The sequence below is a fragment of the Pan troglodytes genome, chromosome 10, assembly GCF_028858775.2.
Source record: "Pan troglodytes isolate AG18354 chromosome 10, NHGRI_mPanTro3-v2.0_pri, whole genome shotgun sequence".
Classification (NCBI taxonomy): domain Eukaryota; kingdom Metazoa; phylum Chordata; class Mammalia; order Primates; family Hominidae; genus Pan; species Pan troglodytes.
Window position 1 is genome coordinate 135,055,972 of NC_072408.2, and position 22,192 is coordinate 135,078,163.

The 22,192-nt window shown below is 46.0% G+C and overlaps 1 protein-coding gene across 1 annotated transcript in view; it reads left to right on the plus strand.

Annotated features, from left to right (window-relative positions):
* Positions 1-20,135: 20,135 nt before the first annotated feature.
* Positions 20,136-22,192, plus strand: part of TMEM132C (transmembrane protein 132C) — a 439,931-nt gene continuing 437,874 nt past the window's right edge. Inside the window, exon 1 of the mRNA XM_522557.8 lies at positions 20,136-20,512. Within this exon, the coding sequence (XP_522557.5) occupies positions 20,428-20,512 (85 nt within the window). The 5' untranslated portion in view covers positions 20,136-20,427. The remainder of the gene's footprint in view (positions 20,513-22,192) is intronic.

Below are 22,192 nucleotides of genomic sequence, written 5' to 3' on the forward strand. Positions count from 1 at the left end.
GTCTAGCAGCCTTCGCTCGCTCTCCGCACCTCCTCAGGCCATGGCATCCACTCAGGCCGTGCTCGAGGAACCCTTCAGCCTGTGGCTGCACTGTGGGAGCCCCTCTCTGGGCTGGCTGAGGCTGGAGCCAGCTCCCTCTGCTTGTGGGAAGGTGTGGAGGGAGAGGTGCAGGCAGGAACCGGGGCTGCCACGCTGGGAGGCCAGCGTGAGTTCCAGGTGGGCACGGGCTCAGTGGGACCCACACTCTTGGAGTGGCCGGCCGGCGCTGCCCTGGGGCAGTGAGGGGCTTAGCACCCGGGCCAGCAGCTGCGGAGGGGGCGCCTTGTCCCCCAGCACTGCTGGCCTGCCAGTGCCACGCTTGAATTCTCGCCAGGCCTCAGCCGCTTCCCCGCAGGGCAGGGCTGGGGACCTGCAGCCTGCCATGCCTGAGCTTCCCCCACCCCCGACCCCCATGGGCTCCGGTGTGGCCCGAGCCTCCCTGATGGGTGCCGCCCCCTGCTCCTTGGCGCCTGGTCCCATAGACTGCCCGAGGGCAAGGAGAGCAGGTGCGCGGTGCGGGACTGGTGGGCAGATCCGCCTGCGGCCCTCGCACGGGATCCACTAGGTGAAGCCAGCTGGGTTCCTAGGTAGGGTGGGGGCTTGGAGAAATTTTATGTCTAGCCAGAGGATTCTATATGCACCTATCAGCACTCTGTGTCTAGCTCAAGGTTTGTAAACACACCAATCAGCACCCTGTGTCTAGGTCAAGGTTTGTAAACTCACCAATCAGTGCTCGGTGTCTAGTTATTCTGGTGAGGACTTGGAGAACTTTTATGTCTAGCTAAAGGATTGTAAATGCACCAATCAGCACTCTGCGTCTGGCTCAGGGATTGTAAACGCACCAGTCAGCACCGTGTCAAAACGGACCAATCAGCTCTCTGTAAAATGGACCAATCAGCTCTCTGTAAAATGGGCCAATCAGCAGGATGTGGGTGGGGCCAGATAAGGGACTAAAAGCAGGCTGCCAGCGCCAACAGCAGCAACCCGCTCGCATTTTCTTCCACACCTTGGGAGCTTAGTTCTTAAGGTCTTTGCAATAAATCTTACTGCTGCTCATTCTTTGGGTCCCTACTGCTTTTATGAGCTGTGACACTCATCCCGAAGGTCTGCAGCTTCACTCCCGAAGCCAGCGAGATCACGAAACCAGCAGAAAGAAGAAACTCCGAACTCATCCGAACATCAGAACGAACAAACTCTGGACACACCATCTTTAAGAACTGTTAACACTCACGGCAAGGGTCCGCAGCTTCATTCTTGGTCAGTGAGACCAAGAACCCACCAATTGTGGACACACTATCTTTGTCCTCAGGCAAGCCCTCTTATGGTGACAAGTTCAAGGTGCTAACTTTCACTCATGGCTATGCCCTTAGGAAGATTCATCCAGGAATCATTACACAAACACCCCACGAGAGTTTTCATGTTTCAAGCATGGAGGGAGTTGTGAGTGGTTAGGAATGGAACTACATGAAGTGAAAGATCCCAGAAGAAAGGGTCATTTGAATGATGCAACCTAACCCTAACCCTGGCTAGAGCCTATCATAGAACTTCAGAACACTGTTTTCATAAGCACTTATTGACAGCTAGATGATCCAGGATTTGGGAAAGGGTGACAAAAAAAAAAAAAAAAAAAAAAATCAGAGTCTGTAAGTCAAAGTCAGTTTAAAGTATGAAACAAGCACAGGAGCCGAAATGAGAAGGATCTACTTCCATCCATTGAGGGAGAGGTGATGCATGGGTTGTGAGGGCCACCAGCGTTTCCACCCTTTAAAGACCATACGGTATCACGCATACAAAGACTGAACAGTTCATCCTCATGACAGGTGAACATTTGTAGTCGTAAAAAAAAAAATTAAAAAGCTTTTCTTGTGAAAAAGCTTCAGAAAAGGTTCCATTTCATCCCAAGTGCCACCTTTTGCCCTTAGCACTTTTCATGAAGCCTCATGCCTGCAAGGGAGGGGCAGTCACGAAGAAAGGATGGTGGGTGCCCGGTGTGAGCTGGGGGTAGCTGGGGGAATCTGATTTGAAGTAACACAGTTCTTCTCTGAGCCGCTTTTCCTGCACATTTGTAATTTAAATAAGTGGTTTCAGAAGCTGGAAGATAGCTTGCTGCTCTTTTTCTAATGAAATACTGGAAAGTGGATAATTACTGGGAGGAGCCGACTGCAGGCAGCACCCATCAGGGGACGCTTCGTGCCCCAAGACGAAGGTAAGGGCAGATGAGGCGCACCTGGGTGTTTGGAGTGGACCTCACCTCCCCCAGCCCTGTCTCCCTCACACTGACCTGGGCTGGTGCAGCTGTGAAATTGACATTTGCTTTTCTTTAAACGCCCACTTCCTCTTCCTTTGCATGATCCTAAGAAGTCCTGTTGATCCGTAGCCGCTGGGGCCATTTCTTTCTCCGTGGAAAGGTCTAATAAAACATTTCCTATTGAGGTGTTAAGTATTCAGTTCGTCACTTTGAACAGCATTTATTAGTGGAGCGAAATGAAACTCCAGTTAGATAATTCTGAAGTGGTGGATTAGTATTTCAGTTGGCATCTCAAATGTCAGAATGGGAGGCATTTGCCGTTGGTTTGTATACAAGTCTGTTCCCTTGCAGGAAACAAGCTTCTCTCAACAAAAGCACCGGTGGCATTTGGGCAGGACAGAGTTCACCCTGTGGGACAATGAGACGGTTTCCTATGCCTGGCCTTTGCCATTGGAACAACTAAAAGTGTCTGTAATTTCCAAATGCCTCCCTAGGGACACAGTAACCATGGAGATAGAAAAGAAACACCCAAATAAAAAGTATGTAGAATGCACTAGCCTATTCCTGACCCCCAGCAGGCAGGACTGAATCACAGAGACTTTGCCCAGCCCTTCCTCTCTCTTCTTGTTGGAAATGCAGCCTTCTGCTTTTGGGATGCCATTCTTCACACTCTGCCCCGTCTCTCTTTTGGGACGAACATATAGACACGCACCCACATGCCACTTAGCAGCCGGAGGCACCAACTCCATTCACTTATGTGATATTGCTGCTCTGGTAACGGAGAGTTGAGGAAAAGCTGAACCTGTGACTGGATCATTAAAAGCTCCCTCCCTGGGACTGTTTGATTTCATGATTTGAGCCCAGGCGCTTCCAGCACTCTTGGCTGCAGCCTCCTGGAGAACAGGTGGTCTAAGTGAGTAAAGCTGTTGCAGGGTGAAGAGTTGTTTTATATGCCAACTTGACTTAGCTTAGGGATGCTCAGAGAGCTGGCAAACATTTAAACATGGTTTCTGGGTGTGTCTGTGAGGGTGTTTCTTGAAGAAATCAGCATTGGAATCGGTGGGCTGAGTATAGGAGATCTCCCTCTCCAGCGAGGGGGTGCATCCTTCAGTCCACCGAGGGCCTGAACAGGACAAGAAGGCAGAGGAAGGGCGGATTATTTCTCCTTGAGTTGGGACATCCATCTTCTCCTGCCCTCAAATATAGGAGCTCCTGGTTCTTGGGCCTTCTGATTCAAACCAGGACTTACACCGCCGTCCACCCGCCAACACACACCATTTCTCAGGCCACCAGGCTCAGTCTGAATCACACCCCTGGCTTCCCTTGGTCCCCAGCTTGCAGAGGGCACATTGCTGGACTCCTCAGCCTCAATAATTATGTGAGCCAGTTCTCATATTAAATGTCCCCTTGTATGTCTATATCTATACCTATCTATCTATATCTAGATCATCTATGTCTATATCTATATCTGTATCTATATCTATATCTATAGATCCTATTTGTTCTGTTTCTCTGGAGATACATGACTAACACACACAGGGAGAACTGGAGTACTAGGCAGAAAGAAGAAAAAGAGAGGAGGGGAAGGCAGAGGAGAGAGAGGGAAAGAGAGAGGAAGAAGAGAAGGGGAAGGGAAGGAGGGAGAGGAAGAAAGAAGAAGAGAAACGGAAAGAGGGGGAGAGAAAGAGAAAGGGAGGGAGGGAGAGAGGGATAATGGAGGGAAGGAGGACAGAGGCAGAGGGAGTAGAGAAAGCCTGCAGGGCAGGGGTGACCAAACTTTTGGCTTCCCTGGGCCACATTGTAAAAAGATTTATCTTGGGCCACACATAAAATACACTAACACTAACAATAGCTGATGAGCTAAAAAATAAATTGTAAAAAAATCTCAATATTGTAAGAAAGTTTATGAATTTGTGTTAGACTGTATTTAAAGCCGTCCTGGGCTGCATGTGGCCCACAGACTATGGGTTGGACAAGCTTGTTGTTAAAGTTTTCAAGTCCCTGGTTCTAGTTGAGACTAAGATTAGCTCTACACTGCTCCTCTTGACATTGGCAACACAGAATAATTGACTTTTTTTTAAATTGTGAATTTCTATCAATTTCATCAAAGTGCCTTGACCAACCCAAAAGAAAAAGGGGTGATTGATAACCATTCTTGCAATAAAAGAATGTGCAAATGAATGCCTTCCTCTTTCTCTGAAAATCACAGGAGGCTGCCCCGTGTACTAGTAAAGAATTCTCACACTGGCCCTATCATAAACATCGTTGCAGAGGAAAGAAGACACCTGCAGGCTTTCCCTTCCCTGCCACTCTCCTGGGAGCTGAATGCTGGAAGGTAGCCAACCAAAGGGCAATGCAGTGCAAACTCCTATGTCCACATGAAGTCCACGAGAAAACTCCTAGTGGAAGAGCGGGAGATGCCGCAGATCATCTAACGTCGGTCCTACGTACCAGCCTATGCAATGTGGTCACCTACTCTGTCCCAGCAAGTATGTGCCTTATTCTGCCATCTATACTTCACAATTTGTAGCAATCGAAAGTCTCTTTATTATATGAAATTATAGTGGCAACTATTATAATTTTGCCGGGAAGCTGGAGAATGGGAAGATGGACAGCAATACAGAGAAATCTCAAGCTTCCACACACTCATCAGTAGGAGAAAGAGAAGAACTCCCGTATTCCCCCTTCCTCATCTTGAGCAAGGATATCTAATCAGCAGGGCCACCTTCTCCAGAACCCTGGCTGCAGGAGAGTCTAGGGAATAGAGTTTTAGCTTCCCAATCTCACCAACCAGGAGGAGGGTGGAATGGAAGTGGAAGGAATCAAACAGTGTCAGCATACTCTTTATTGTAATTGACCTAAAACAAATAACACCACCAAGGTCTCATAGAAGATGGTCTGAGCTCACCCCTGTGACACATCATTTTAATTGCTAGAGACACTGAAAATAGTTAATGGATTCTGACACTGTGCTTGGAGTTGGGAAGTTGCCCGTATGAAAAACATGGGCTGAAAATTGATGCTTTTCTTGACATGGCTGGTAAAAGCAGGGTTAGGACTACTTGGCCATAGTGGATACTTGTGGTGTTCGCTACTCAATGTCCATTCTGTTTCTTGGGTCAACAGAACTCTTTAGAAAAAAACATTCTACCTCTAATCTCAGCCACAGAGCTTTGTGGAGCTAACTCAACCTCCAGGATCCAGAGTGCATCATGCAATTTAAGCTAAACCAGTCAGCCCACTCCTTCCACCTGGCCCAGGTTCCAAGGCAGTCCATTCATGGGCAAAATCTTGACTCAATCTTAGGACTTATACTTAAGCTATTGAATAAGCTTTCTTTCCTTCTGCTAGACTAGATGAGTTGATGAGCCTAAATTTCCCCAGACCCAACACACAGAGTTGAAAATGAATCCAAAAGGAAAGCAATAGATGGACCTCGTATGAGTCTAGGATCAGGCCTCCATTGTAGGCAGTCCTGTTCATGGACATTTAGTCTTATAGTATATCAACAAACGTCACTGGTGAAGACACTTTGGGCCCAGTTTCCTGTCACCAAGAACATTCTGATGGATTTGATACTCACGTCAAACTTAGAATATATGTATTTTTATTACACCCATTTTAAAGATTAGAAAACAGCCACAGGGTGGTCAAGTATCTTGAACTTATAAAAATATATAGAGAGGAAGGCATCTTTGGCAGTGCTGAAGTTAATATCATCATGCTAAAATGTTGCGTAACACTTCTAATTCAAACTATTGCCCTTTGCTCTTCTGGAAATAGTGTTGAGTATATCACTGAAGCAGTTCCCTGACTCTCATTACCATCCTGCAATCACCTCCAGTTCTTTTCAACCAAAGCCCCAAATTTCTGTATGCCCTATGTGATAACTCTGCATTGCACTCCACTTGTTAAATCTCTTAACTGGTGATGAAAGCTCTGAATTAAAGCTCTAGATGTTTTCTTATAAGAGAGTATGATCCTTGTGTTCACTACAAGCTAAACAAGGCATTTCCCAAAGAGGTTGTCATCTTCTCCTTGCATCATTAAACAAAAATGAAGTCTATCTTTTTCCTTCCCAAAGTCAACATGTGACAATTCACAGCAAAATCAAAACTTTCTTTGCTGAAGTTCCCTTTCTTGTAATGCCAGCTACCTCTCAGGAACAGACTGAGATCTCCAAAAGTGAGACATTTGGGAGCAACAGATGCTCAAGCAAGATATTTCCTGGGAAGAAGGTGGAAGCAAAGACTGGGTTCAGTGTGATCTTCAGCACTGAGTGTTTTCTGCATTCTACTCTGTACGTGTGTGTATGTGTGTTGTAGTTAATATACTCAATTTTCTGTGTTTTTGATGAATTGCTGCTAACACCTGTAGAGCCTCCATGGTCTCCATCTCAACTTTCAAGTGCAATTGAGAATTCAGCAAAAACGGAATGATGCAAACTCTCATTTCATCACTTCAAACATCTATCAAACTTTTACCTTCTTTCTTCAAAAATAACATTTATACATGCATGTGTATGTTCATTGCAGTACTATTCAAAATAGCAAAGACATGGAATCAACTCAAATGCCCATCAGTGATAGACTGGATAAAGAAAATGTGTTACATATGCACCATGGAATACTACGCAGCCATGAAGAAGAACAAGATCATGTGGGAGCTCAACAATGAGAACACATGGACACAGAGAGGGGAACAACACACACTGGGGCCTGTTGGGTGAGAGAGGGAGAGCATCAAGATAAATGGCTAATGCATGTAGGGCTTAATAACTAGGTGATGGTCTGATAGGTGCAGCAAACCACCATGGCACACGTTGACCTATGTAACAAACCTGCACAATCTGCACAGGTATCCTGGAACTTAAAATTAAAATAAATTAAATTAGAAACAAATAAGATTTAACTCCCTACCTATCTCTTTGAAAAGCCTTAACCATTAACCGAGTCACGGCATTTTTAAATGGACTATTCAGTGGCTGTGGAGATGTGTGCTGTGTTTGCTTGGTTAAGCAGAAAGTAAGTTTTCAAGGATCTCCTGCCTCATATGTTTCCAGGATAAAGTTGGCCAAACATGAATTCATAGATCTAGAATTCACAGATTGACAGATTTGGAAGGTGGGAGGGAAGCAGTACTCATTACTCTCTGAAGGTTATAGCAATCAGAGAGGAAATAGAAGACATCTAGCTTCTCTCCTCTCTCCTTTACTGTGTTCCTAGCCCTCCTACGGACTGCTTTTCCTATGACCGGCAAGTTGCACCAGAGGTGACGGAACAGTGACAGATTTCCATAGCTTTAAAAAAAAAACCCAACAAATATACAGAGTTTGTCAGATTTGATTTGTTAATATTTTGTTAAAGGTTTTTCTATCTGTGTTTATGACAAATATTGGATTGTAATTTTTTTGTAATGACTTTGCCAGATTTTTATATTAAGATTATGCTATTGTGAATCGTGCTGCAATAAACATACGTGTGCCTGTGTCTTTATAGCAGCATGATTTATAATCCTTTAGGTATATACCCAGTAATGGGATTGCTGGGTCAAATGGCATTTCTAGTTCTAGATCCCTGAGGAATCGCCACACTGACTTCCACAATGGTTGAACTAGTTTACAGTCCCACCAACAGTGTAAAAGTGTTCCTATTTCTCCACATCCTCTCCAGCACCTGTTGTTTCCTGACTTTTTAATGATCGCCATTCTAACAGGCATGAGGGAGGGATAGCATTAGGAGATATACCTAATGTTAAATGACGAGTTAATGGGTGCAGCACACCAACATGGCACATGTATACATATGTAACTAACCTGCACATTGTGCCCATGTACCCTAAAACTTAAAGTATAACAATAAAAAAAATTATGCTGGCCTTATAAAAATGAATTGAAAAAACTTTATTCTTCCTTCATTTTCTGAAAGATTTTGTGCAAGTCTGCTGTTGTTTCTATCTTAGATGGTAGATAAACTTCACCAATAAAACCATCTGGGCCTGGAGTTTTCTTCTTGGGAAGCCTTTTGATAAAGATTTTGCAGTAGGCAGAATCATGTCTCCCCCAAAGATGATCATGCCAAATTCCTGGAAACTGTAATTATATTACTTTACAGGACTAAGGGAGTTTTGCAGATTTGATTAAGGGTACAGACCTTGAAATGTGAGATTATCTTGAATTATTCAGGTGAGTCCAATCTAATCACATGAGTCTTTAAAATCTGAGAATATTTCTGAGCCAGGCCAGAGAGGTGCCAGTGAAGGAAGAATTCAGCTCCTGTTACTGACACTGAACAGTGAACGATAACCCCAAAGAGGCCTCTAAGAGCCAAGGACAGTTCCCAGCTGACAACCAGCAAGGAAATTAAGACTTCAGTCATTCTATACCTGGGTAGGACTGAATTCTGCTAACACTTGAATGAGCAACACATGAATTATCTCCTAGAGGCTCTGGTACAGAACAGAATGGAACATTGCTGACCTCTTGGTTTGATCTCAATAAAACCTATACCAGGCTTCTCGCCTACAGAACTGTGAGGTAGTAAATTTGTGCTACTTTAATCAATAAAGTTGTGGTAATTTGTCATGGCAACAATAGATTTTAGTGACTTACAATAAATGTAGAACTCTCCAGATATTCTTTTTCTTCCAGTGTCAGTTTTGGTAAATTTCATTTCTCCGCAAAGATTTCCATTTCATCTAAGTTGTGGAATTATCGTTCTTGATGATATACTCTTTTACTGTTCAGAAAATCTGTGGTAATAACTCCTTTTTCATTCCTGACACTGGTAATTCATATTTTCCTCCTTTTTTCATCAGTTGAGATAGTTTTATAATGTCACCGATTTTTTTTTAAAAAAATAAAACGAAAACAATTTAGACTTTGCTCATTTTCTCTGCTGTTTCTTCCACTTACTCACTCACTCTTTTTCTCTCCCCTCTGCCTCTCTGTCTTAATTTTCTTCCTTCTGCTTGCTTTTTTTTTTTTTTTCCAACTAGGCTCTTAAAGTATAGAATTAGGTAAATGATTTTAGATTTTTCTTTTTTTCTACTGTAAACAAAGCCATAAATTTCCTTTTTATCACTTTTTAAGCAACATTTTGCAAATTTTATTTTGCATTATTATTATTTATTTCAAAATATTTTCTAATTTCCTGTAATTTGCATTTGGTTCATGGATTAGTTAGACATTGTTTAAGTTCCAAATATCTGGGCTTTTTTTTAGGTATCTTACTGTAATTGGTTTCTAATTTAATTTCAATTTTGATCAGATAACATGCCCTAGATAATTTCCATTCTTTTAAATGTATTTAAACTTGTTCTTCTGCTCAGCAAATGGTCTATATTGATTAAAATGCCATGTACACTTGAAAATAATGTGGACTCTGAAGTTAACCGGGTATAGTGTTTTATAATTATCAATTAGGCAAGGTAGTTGATAATGTTCAGATCATCCATATCTTTACTGACACAGGAGCGGGGAAGAGACGGGATAGGGAAAGCAGGAGAGAGGAATGTTATTTCAATTGCTGATTGCTGATGAGGTGTTTAAATTCTCTGACAATTATTTTGGTATTTTTCATATTTCTCCTTAATTCTGTTTAATTTTTCTTGGTGTGTTTTGAGTCTTTATTATTAGCTACATATATACTTATGATTTTTATGTCTTTCTGTGTAACTGATGCTTTTGGTACTATGAAATGTCTTTCTTGATATCTGGTTATGTTCTTTGTTCTGAAGTCGATTTTATCTGATATTAATACAGCCATTCTGGTCATTCTACGCTTCCTCTTTACATGATGTATTAGTTTGCTGGGGCTGCCTTAACAAAGTACCACAAACTGAGTGGCTGAAACAATATAAATGCATTAACATTATCTCATTTTCTTTGGACATATGCCTAGTAGTGGGATTGCTGGATCACATGGTAGTTCTATTTTTTTAAAAGGGTGTTGCTGTGTCACCCAGGCTGGAGTACAGCAGTGAAATCATAGCTCACTGCAGCCTCAAACTCCTGGACTCAACTGATCCTCCCACGTCGGTCTCCAGTGTGACTGGGGCACATGCCACCATGTCCAGCTATTTTTTTATTCTAATTTTTATTATTTTGTGGAGACACGGTCTTATTATGTGCCCAGGGTGGTCTCGAACTCCTGGGCTCAAGCGATCCTCCCACCTCAGCCTTCGAAAGTTATTGGATTACAGATGTGAGTCACCACGCTGGCTATTTTTATGTTTTTTGAGGAACTTTCATAGTGTTTTACATAACGGCTTCACCAGCTTAAATTCCCACAGTGTGCTAGAGTTCTCTTTCCTCCAAATCCTCACCAACCCTTGTTATCTTCCATCTTTTTAAAGTCTCATCCTTACAAGGTGGGAGGTGACCGTCTTACTATCATTTTAATTTGTGTCTCTCTGATAATTAGTAATGCTGAGCGTTTTTTCGTAAATCAGTTGGCCATTTGAGAAATGTGTATTTAAGTCCTTTGCCCATTCTTCTGGCTTTTGAATGCCAAGTAATTTTGGATTCTGCCTTGCAAATGACAAATGTTATACTTCTGACTGTTTTAAAATTTTGAATTCCATGCAGACTCTATTTTGTTGTATTCATCAATAAAGTGTTAACTGAATTTTTTTTTTTTTTTTGGCTAGTAATGACTTGGTTGGATTCACACTACAAAACGTCTCTTGGGGTTCAGCTTAAATCAGCTCAGTCCTTTTATCTTTAGCTATGCTGCTTAATCTTCCCCATGCTCCCGGGGTTCATGCGTCATCCAAAAATGTGGGCAAAGTTAATACAAGCAATTGGGGGTCTTTCTTTCTGGCTCTTTCCTTTGTTGGATTTCCCCCTCTGCATTCCAGTAGCAGTGATTGCTACAGATTTTGCTGTCTGGTTCTTCAGTTTAGAAAGAGTGAGTTTCGGCAGGGCGCGGAGGCTCACGCTTGTAATACCAATACTTTGGGAAGCTAAGGCAGGTGGATTGCTTGAGGTCAGGAGTTCAAGACCAGCCTGGCCAACATGGCGAAACCCTGTCTCTACTAAAAATACAAAAATTAGCCGGGCATGGTGTTGCGCGCCTGTAATCCTAGATACTCAGGAGGCTGCGGCACAAGAATTGCTTGAAACTGGGAGACGGAGGTTGCAGTAAGCCAAGATTGCATCACTGCACTCCAGCTTGGGCAACAGAGCGAGACTCCATCTCAAAAAATAAAAAATAAAAAAAAGAAAGAGTGAGTTTCTACAGGAGTGTCAGTTGTCACTTGCAGCAATGATTTTGGCCTGTTTTTAGGGGAAATGCCACCAAAACAGGAAAGTCACTCCACGCCTCTCCTTCCAAATGTCAACTTACCTCCAGAAGCTCCTGTTTTCCTTCACTTTTCATGGCCTTCTGGAAGTCTTTGCAGTGTTGTTGATGTGTTTGTGTTACTCTTTTTGTTTTGTATCTTATTCAGAATTTATGATTGTTACCTATGTGAAGATCCATCCAGCAGGCGTTGACTTGGTCATGCCGAAAGCTCAACTCCTTCAAACACTTTTTGAACAGTACCCCTTTCATCTTCCTGCTCTGGTAGCTGGAGACTCCCGCCTCCCCGGATCCTCCTGTGAGTTCCAATTTGTTCCCCTGAAATAGACTGAAAGCTCAGCTTGTCCTGAATCCCATGCCAGAGCCTCAGGGAAGCTGGTCAGTAATTTCTGCTTATCCTCCGACTCCCTCTTCTGGCTCTTATAGCTCTAGCTTCTCCCACAATTATATAAGATCTCATTCCTAAAAATAGATTCCTATTCCTAGTGGTTCTGTTTCCCTCACTGAACCTTGATTGATACAGTGGCATTTGAGTTCCATCCATAAGTAGAATGCCACCTAAACAATTTATGCTTAATGCTTTTTGTAGTGAGCAGGAGGCAACAATTTCACGCCTTCCTTCCACCAACCTTGGTCCTGCTCCCAGCTGGGCTGAGCTGTAATCTCTTGGATGCTCCATAAAGATCAAACGGCTGTCTCCTGAGCTGTATCGAGGGCACAGCTTTAAGTAGGCATCACTATTTGCTGAACATATCAAAGATGGGCTGCCCCAGGAGGTATCACAACTTTTACTTACAAGTCAGAGGTAAAGAAGCCAGTAGTGACCATTATTGCCTCTTGAGAACAAAGACATTCATTAGTGTGAAATGCTGCTGAATGTAGTGACACTCTTTTGATTTGTTTGCCACTTAGACCCCCAAATCTGAGCTTTTCTTTTTTCTCTGCTAGCAACAAATGCTAGTCAGGGCCACCAGGGAGCGCTGTTTACTCTATAACCATTCCCAGGCTGCGTGTGGGTCTGGAGCTGAGATATTTCGCACATAAATTAATGGAATTGGCATTCCATTGTTCCAAGTGTCAAAACAACACAATTTTGGCAGATTTCCATTTGAAGCTCAATCTTTTTTAACAAGCCATCAGAGAGTCTTAAGGAGAGTTAAAAGCAATGCAGTGGGTCTTTCTATGAAGTGCCTTTGGTTACCTGGATTGTCTGCCCCGAGAAAGGTGGTTGAAAGCAGCTAATCACACATAAAAGTCACCAGTGTCCTCCTTCCCAGAAACTGGCTGGATCTGCTGTGAATCACAAGTAATCCCATAGTTTAGGATTTGGATCATGGTCGGCCAGAAGGGGCTTTTTAAAGGTAGTTTAATATTGGAATTGAACTCTGTGTGCATTTCGTAGCGTGGATGAGTTTGAATTATTTTCTATTAACAATTCCACATTTAGGTCCTTGTGAATAAGGACTACAAAATTGAGAAGATAAATCCAAAGACTTAGGGGTGGAGAGGGAGAAATCGATATGACAGCAGAACCCAGCCCAATTCAATCCCAACATGTTGGAGCTGGTTTAATCTGCATCTTCTGGCTGGTGGTTATGGGAACTGACTGGCTATAAAAACTTCCATTCTTGTTTATGGGCTGTCCGGCGTACTGTCTCATTCTTTCTGCCAGAAAGACCTGTCTTTCTTTCCTTGCATCTCCACTATTAATCTCCCACTGTTCCTGATGCCTGTGATCAAACATCATGAAATTTCTTCAGCCATATTTATTGAGTGCTGGATATGGTCTAGGCTCTGTACTCATTTCTGGTGATGTGGCCCTGGGACACAAGACTTTGCTGAGGGGATAATATTTGCAAGGAGAGGGACATGATAGGGAAAGTATTTCAGGAAGAGAGAGTGGCAAGTACAAGGACTGTGGAGGGAGAGAACTGGGCAGAGCCAGCAGAGGGAACAGGATAATTAGTATAAGTGGGGGCAGGTGGGCCGTGAAATCATTTTTTATCTTCTCTAGGCCCTTAAAACATTTAATGTGTGCCTATTTTCTGATGTTGATTTGAGATATTTGTGCATGCATATTATCCTGCCTAATGGGCTATTAGAGGGCAGGCACCCTGCCTATAAGTAATTCACTCAACAGTTACTATTGAACTGAAGAATGCATAGACACAGAGTGGGTCTTATTCCTGCAAGACCTGATCATCCAAAAGGAACAGGAATGCAGCTGAGTGAGTGGGCATGCAATGAATTTGAATGCCTGGGTGTTCCAATGAGGATGGATTATTATGTGAAGGTGCTGTAACAAATAATCCAAACTTTCAGAGGCATACAACAGCAAACATTCACTTCTCATTCCCTTTTTTTTGTGTCCACTGCAGGTTGGCAGGGGTCTGTGCCCATTAACATCACTTAGGGACTCAGTTGATGGAGCAGCTACTAACTAGACCAAAGCCAGTCATTGCACCTGCCCACTCCAAATACTGGGTTCGGTGAGGAGTGTGCATTAAATAGCCATTATTAACTGACTGCAGGACGAATTCTCCAGTCTCAAGGTTCTTCTGGAATGACAGAATGCACTGAATATGCTTGTGATTGCTTTATGCTGAGAAGCAGGAAAGAGTTTAATGTCAGTGAAATTTTCAAATAAATATAGTTTGGATAATATGATTTTGCATAAGTAGATAGGGAGCAGAATAGGGTAATTATTTAGGAGTTGTTACTCAAAAGTGGCCCACTGACTCACAACATCAAGATCACCTGGAGGCTTGGGAGAAATGCAGAGGAGAAGGCCCCACCCCTAGCACCTAATTCAGAAGTTGCATTTTAACAAGTTCCCTTGGTCACGTGTATACACAGGAAAGTCTGAGAATTGTCTATTTAGAGCAAGAAGTCTATGGTGGGAGAGTTGAGTTTGAATACCAGCTCTGCCAATTAGTTGTTCCATGACATTGGGTGAGTCTCCTAAACTCTGTATCTCAATTTTCTCATGTGTAAGTGGGGTTAATAACAAAAGTAATGTCATAGGACTGTTGTGAGGATTAAATGAGTCCACACCTGTCAAAGTACTTAAGACAGTGCCTGGGACAGAGTAAGGAATCTGCAAGTGTTAGAGATGATGATGATGGTGATCGTGATGGTGATGGTGATGATAATAGTAATGGTGATGATGGTGATGGTGATGGTGATGATGATGGTGATGGTGATGATGATATGATGATGATGGTGGTGGTGGTGATGATGATGGTGATGATAATGGTGATAGTGATGATGATAGTGATGGTGATGATGATGGTGAGGTGATGATGGTGATGATAATGGTGATGATGATGGTGATGATAATGGTGATAGTGATGATGATAGTGATGGTGATGATGATGGTGATGGTGATGATGATGGTGATGGTGATGATGATAGTGATGGTGATGATGATGGTGATAATGGTGATGGTGATGTTGATGGTGATGATGATGATGGTGATAATGGTGATGATGATGATGATGCAAATACAGTTAAGGAAATACCAGTGTGATTACTTCCATTTGTAACCTTATCCGAAGCTTCGTTAACCTAATTCCTATAGTAAATTGATCATTTGCTGTCCTTGAACCCTAGCGGAAGGGTGAAGGGTAGAGATTCTACTCTGTGGGTGTTAACCACAAATGTGAGAGGAGTCTGGGCATCCAACAGGTACCACGTGGAAAATGGGATGATAAGCAGGTATGGGCATTTGAGCATCAGTCTTAAAAGTTGTTTTCACAGGCCAAAAGTCACCTGCATCTTGCATCTTATCTGGGGATGCTGGGCCCATGTTCTCTTCAGGGTCGATTAAGCTCCATACAGGCTGAGTTCAAGTAGCAGTGCCAGAGAAGCACAAGGGTCTCAAGAGGTTGTCTGGGATGGTAAGTGGAAGTTACAAAGGGACAATTCTTCAGTGCTTGTTTAAAATAAAAGGGCCCAACAAGTGAAACCTGACACAAAGAGAGACCTAGCAAGTGAGACCTAACACAAGTTTCCTAGACATCTGGTGTAGGAAACAGGCACACCTGAGCACACACCTATCAGTCTAGTGAATGGTCGCGAATGTGGACTTTGAAGTCAGATGATCTAGATTAAATCCCAGCTCAACCACTTCTTAGATGAGTGGCATTGAACTAGCCACTTCACTTCTTTGACATCAGTTTTCTTATGTGTGAACTGGAGATAACAAGAGTACATGTTCATAGGGTTGTTAATGAGATATTTGGCAATTAGGAAGTACCTAATAAATGTTAATTGTTATGATCATCATCATCACTATTAACAGCTAAATGAACTAAAGGTAAAATGAGTGATTCTGAGATTCCTCATTAGTAAAGTAGGACTAATAGTCTATGGATTTACAGTATTCATTCATTGGACAAGGACTTATCTTCACATACACACTTGTTGTAGGGGATGGGAATACAGGGGTGAGCACGTCAGACATTGTCCCCTCATGGAGTTGACATGGAACGAGGAATGAGCAAGCAAACAAATAAAGGAACAAGGGCAGACAGTGAATGGCCCCCAATAAATGTTCCCTAAATATATTTTCATTAGATGGAATAAAGGCTGGAATCTTTAACCACACGGAGAGAGGAAGAATGTATTATTTCTACATTCCACACCTCTGACTCCTCTCTACCTTAGCCAGACTTAGACCTGGAGTTAATGAAAGAGGGGATGACATACAGCTTACGGTTCGTACCAATGCAATACTCAATTTGCCTTAGGGTTGGTGGTCATAAACTGGCCCGGCTCCTTCCGGGGAGTGCAGAGAGCTGATTTTCAATGTATGGGCTGTCACATACCAGCAAGTGGCTTAATCTCCCCTATGAGCCTCAGTTTCCTCATCTGTACCAATGTACCGACCAAGGTCACTCACCCCCTGTCTTCCTCACCTCCGTAAAGAGAACCCTCAGGTATCCAGTTGTTTGGGCCAAAACAGTGGCCTCTTCTTTCCCTCCCACAGTCCACACCCATCCATCAGCACATCCTGCTGGCTTCACTTCCACTAGGCATCATTAACTGGTCCTTGTCTCGACTTCACAGCTTTGCTCCTCTTACTCCAGTGCAAGCATCCAAGACTCCTGGGTGCCTTGAACCAGCTCTTAATTAGACTTCAGGCTTCCTTGGCTACCCCTATAGGCTGTGGTCTACAATTGGCCAGAGTGATCCTTCTGAAAGAAAAATAAGACCTTTCAGGACTCCAGCTTAGGGTCTTTACACTTTCATTTTTATCAGGCTGAGAAGCTCTTTTCCCAAAAATTGCTCTCACTTCACCCACCTTCCTAAAGTTGCACCCCCAAATCAGACTTTTCCCTTATTTTGCTTTATTTTTGTTCACAACACATATCACTGCATTAACAGATACAATTACTTGTATATTACTTTAGAGTCTGCATCCTCCACTAGAATGTAAGATCCATGAATTTAGGACCCTCGTCTATTTTGTTCACTGGCAAAACCCCAAAATTTGGGCCTGACAAATAGTAAGCAAGTGACACCTATTTGTTAAATGAATGAATGAATGAATAAAATGTCCAAGGATAATAATAATACACCCCACGAGTGTGAAGAGGATTAAATCAGATAGTGCCTATATGTTTTAAGAACAATGACAGGACACAGAACTAAGCATAGACCTTTCTATCATTTTTCTCCCTTTTTTCCTTCTTCCTCATTTTTTTATCGCTAATAGTAAGCACCATAGTCAGGACTTGATACTCAGTTTGTGGGATGACCATAGCTGTTTCATGAGGCCAACATATAGACTTTCTTTTCCATGTCCTCGGCAATATATACCCATATGTCCCGTCTACAGGTAGACAATGCAAGAAGCCTTTGAACTAAAATCACGAGTTCCATCCCTCATTTTATGCGATATTCACAATTTAACATTTAAGCATGAACAAAACAATCTGAAGTTGCCTCACTGACTTAGGAACCCTGAAACCCCGTGGAAGCAGCAGGTTTCCTCTTTCCAATCATTCTCCTCTCCCATAAATTATGTTAAGTGCTTCCATGTGCCCACAGTCCTTAAGGAATTCTGCAACAGCCTTTGAGGAGATTAGAAGCCTCTGATGTTCCTTATGAAATTCAGAAAACCATCTGGAAGTAATCTAAGTTAAGGAATTAATGATTTGGGGGTTAAATGATACATGACTTAAAAAAAATAAATACGGAAAACTTTATTAGCCCATGAACCTCAATTTTTGTGGATTTACCTATGAAAGAGAAATTGACTATATCATCTGTTTTATATGTTTGTTCAGTTTTGTGTGCATGTTTGTTTGACTGCTCTTGAGAGGGACACGCAATAGATTAAATGGAGTCCTAAAGGAAGGTTTGCAGAGAAGCTTTCATTTGCTGGGTCTCCTGAAGGCTCTCACAGGGGATGCCCAGAGGCAACATAGTCTCAAGGGGCATCTGTGATTCAGGATCACCTGAAGACAGTGGATGCCTTTGGGGTGCTGTGCAGTGAGCTTATCTGATTGAGAATCCTCTCCCCACTCCAACCCCATGTTGAATTAGTATTTATTTTGCTGTGGCTTGTTTGATAGCCCCTGGTTTTGATTATTTGCATCACAGAGATGTAGTCCAGGACCTGACTTGTCTTTGCAGTAGGGACAGCAATGTTCTGTGCCAAAAAGAAAGAAATGATGTGGAAAGAAGGTACATTATGAGGCTGCATAGAACAGGGGAGTGGAGGGCACTTCTTTGGGTTTTTATTTTTTGTTCCTGTTATCCAATAGGGAGCAGAGAGGATAAGGCAGATTCCCATCCTCAGTTACAAACAATGGGACATGTTGTGTATTTCTCCCTCATGCTGGGAACATTTAAATGAAAAAAAAAAATTTATTCCCCGGTGATGTTCAGGCTCAAAACACTGAGAATAAAACGTACCTTCCGTTTTAGGAGCCCAAATCTACTTTACAACTGCCCCCTGCCCCCAAGGTCAGGTCTACACTAGTTGAATGTACTGAAGAATTGGGCGACTATCAGCATAATCCACTTTAAAAATCAAGTCTCTGCTATCCAGGCCTATGAGAATCAAGCTTTTACCGTTCCCTTTGGGGCCTGGCTAGTTTTCAAGCTGCCTTCTCCTCACATCATGTGAGTAGAGCCGGCCAAGAAAACCAGGGAGACATCTCCCCCCAGCCTGGCCCAGACTTCCGGGCCCCACCCCAGGAGAAAGCCTCCCACTCTGGCCAGTGCCCTGCAAAGCCTTCGCCCCACCCCGCCCCAATTTCTCCTTATGCCTGGCTCATTCCTTAGGGGCTGAGTTGGGAGATAAGACTTGGGGTTGCAGTTGCTGGGGATCATTCGTTTACATTTCTTTTCTTTCAATCAAGGATTTCTTTTTTTCTTTTGAAATTCTTTCCTGCACTGATGGTGAGAAAAGACCCCTCAGGCTTCCTTTTGATGTTGGACCGAGCCAGCCCACGGTGAGAGGGGATGCTGAGCCCGTGGTGAGGAGCTCAGGACAGGAGGGGACGTCCGAACCCATGGCCCTTCATTCCCAGTCACAAGGGGGGAGTCGGGGTCCCGCCCTCAAACTGCTCAGACCATGCATGGCAGAAAGACCCGAGCATGAGCGTCAGGAACCGCACAGGGAAGCCGCTGAGATCACCTGGGATCACCACCATGAGGGAGGCCAGCGCTGGAGAAATCAGAGGGAAAAGATAGAGAGAACGAAGTTGGGGGAGCGGAGGGCGGATCTTCCTTGTCTGAGTCTGCAGAGAAATTGCTTATTGCAGGAGCAAGTCTAGAGAGGGGCTATTCTCCACCCACTGAAAAGATAATAAAACACATGCTATGGGCCGGGGGGAGATGATTGGGGAGTGGAAGCCCCACAGACATGCAGTGAAAAATGATCCTTTCTTCCCCTCTGCGTTCTAGTCCCCTTCCCAGAGACACCGCTGTGATCTCGTGCCTCGCCCCCTCCGCACACGCACAGGTGCACACCCGCATCTGTCTGAGCCCGCACCCCGCCTTCACGCTCCGCTGCGCGCTGCTTTCCCCGCTCAGTGATCCAGTTAGGAGCTCTCCCCGCAGCAGCTGCGCGGGACTTTGCATTCCAGATGTCCCCAGCCCTCCAGGCTAAAGCAGGGGCCACCTGAAGTTGAGGAATGGGGCGTGACGACCACCAGGTCCCGCAGTGACCACGGGAGGGTGGGGAGAAGGAGTCCAGCTCCGCCTTGAGCGTCGGGTCCCTGGGCAGGACCCTCCGGGCCACGGGCCGCTGTCCGTTGGGCACCCGGGCAGGAGTCTGCGAACGCTGAGTTTCTCTGGAAAGGCGCGGACCCCCCGGAGGAGCCGTCCCAGCCGCCTGGGGAGACGCCCCCTCCTCTCCCGGACTTCTTTCCCGGGCACACCCTCCCTAGCCCGGGCGGGGGGGTTCTCCATCTGCCGCCCCTCCCGGCGGGCAGGCGTCCTCTCTCCTCCCGCACCCTCAATCTGTCCGCGGTCCCGGGGCTCGGCGGGGGCGGGGCCCGGGCGGGGGCGGGGCCGGGGGCGGGGCGGGCCGGCGGCTGCGGAGGCTGCGGAGGCTGCAGGAGAAAAGTTGTCCCGGCCGGAGCGCGAGCAGCGGCGGAGCGGGAGCCGCGGGAGCCGCCAGAGCCGCCAGAGCCGCCAGAGCCAGAGCCGGAGCTGCGGCGGCGTGGACCCGGCAGGGGCGGGCCTCGGACAGCAGAGACGCAGCGGGCCCAGCCGACCGGGCTGCGGGAGTGGCCCCGGGCATGGGGCGGCCGGCGGGGGCCGCGGGCGGGCGCTGCGCTTCGGGCTGGCGGCGGGCTGCGTGAGCGGCCGGGACGCAGGATGCGCTCCGAGGGTGCGGCCCCCGGGCCGGCGGCGCCGCTGTGCGGGGCGCTGAGCCTGCTGCTGGGCGCGCTGCTGGGCAAAGGTAAGGCCGGGGCGGGGGCCTGGCGCGCCGACGCATGCGAACTTCCCGGTTCCGGGGGAGCTCGGGGTGAGGGCAGCCGAAGCGAGGGGTGCGGCGGGGGCCTCGGCGGGGGCTCGGATCCCATCAACAGCGCCTCTGCGGGGGCCGAGCCGCCCCTAATCCAGAAGGGCGCTCCCAGCTGGGCGCCGGGATCCGGGCAAGTTAGGCTGGTCCCGAGTCCCGAATCTCCCACCCGGGACCCCCCAGACCCAGAGCTGCCCCGCGGATGAGGAGGGGGCGTGGCTGAGGGACACGGCGTTTGTTCCCCATCCCTGAGTTCCGTGGGGACCTGCCCCAGCCCCAGCACAGTCACCCTGTGGAACTGGCATCCAGGAGAGGTGCTCCGCTCTGTGCGCCCCTTCCTCCCGGCTGTGTGCTCCCTGTCCACAGCTCCCCATCCACAGCTTCGGCACTGTGGGGCTGGTGCTCCAGAAGGGAAGGCCCGGTTCTTTGCATCCCCTTTCCGCAACCGCTAGGGTCTCTGTGCGGGCCCTAGAGGAACGCTCACTCATCGCGCAGCTCACCAGGGACCCCAGCTTGGCAGAAACCAGGGGCTCTCTGCGGGTTCTCTCAAATGAGTCCTTTGTGGTGGGGGAGCGCGGATGGGGAGGTGGGTGCGTCCCTCGCGACGGGAACTACCTCACCAGCGGTCCTGTCCGGAGCTCCTTCACCTCAGTGTCCTCTTCTCTGCAATGGGAGTGACGGCCCTGCTTTGGGTTGGAGGAATTTAAGGGAGTTAACGTATGGCGCCCGCAGGGCTCACAAAAGGTAGCCGTGTGGTTTTTCCGACCTTTTTTATTATGTGCGTGTGCGGCCGAGTGGCCGCGCGGATGCGGCGGCGGGAAGGGCGGGGAGAGGCGGTCTCCAGCCCCAGGAGCCGCGGGGCAGGCGGGGAGCAAGGCCTAGGCTCTGCCAGGGCAGCAGCTGCCCGAGTCCCGGGGCGCGTCCAGGGCGTAGAAAAAGGAGAGCGTCGCTTTCCTGCTGCCCGCGCCCTGGCGAAGGTCTCGGGTTCATTTGGTTAAACGGAGGTGCGCACATGGGTGCCCTGAGCCTTCGCGCGGCGCCGCGGGTGCAGTATCGGCCCCAGGCTCTGAGCAGAGAACACTCAAAGCCACCCCTCTCCCGCCTAGTGCTCTGAGGCTGAGCTAGAAATGCATTGAGAGAGACAAGTTGTCAATGGATGTTTAAAAGTAGCGTTTGCTTTTCAAAAGTCATTCTGCACCGCCTGAAAATCCAGAAAAATCTACTTTCCTTGAGGCTGCGCTTTCCCAGATACACCAACCAGACAAGTTTGCTATGTTTTATATAAGCGTTCCTTTCTTCTAAGAGCTCCAGGTAGAGAGGAGGGTGGGGTGAGAGAGGGGGGAAAGAGGGGGTGAGAGACGAGGGAAAGGGGGGGCAAGTCGGGGGTGGAGGAGTAGGAGAGGGGGGCACTTTTCTATTTTATTTGAAAGAGTCAACAGTCACAATCTGGTGCCTGGATTCTGCTGTTAATTAGCTCTAGGTTCCAGCGTTTCTAGGATTCAGTTTTCCTAGATGCAAAGTGGCCATTGAAGAATTCCCTTCCCAACCTACCTCCCGGCAGTTTTTTGTTGACAAAATGACTGAATGGGTAGTAAAGCACTTTGCAGAGGAAGGCGG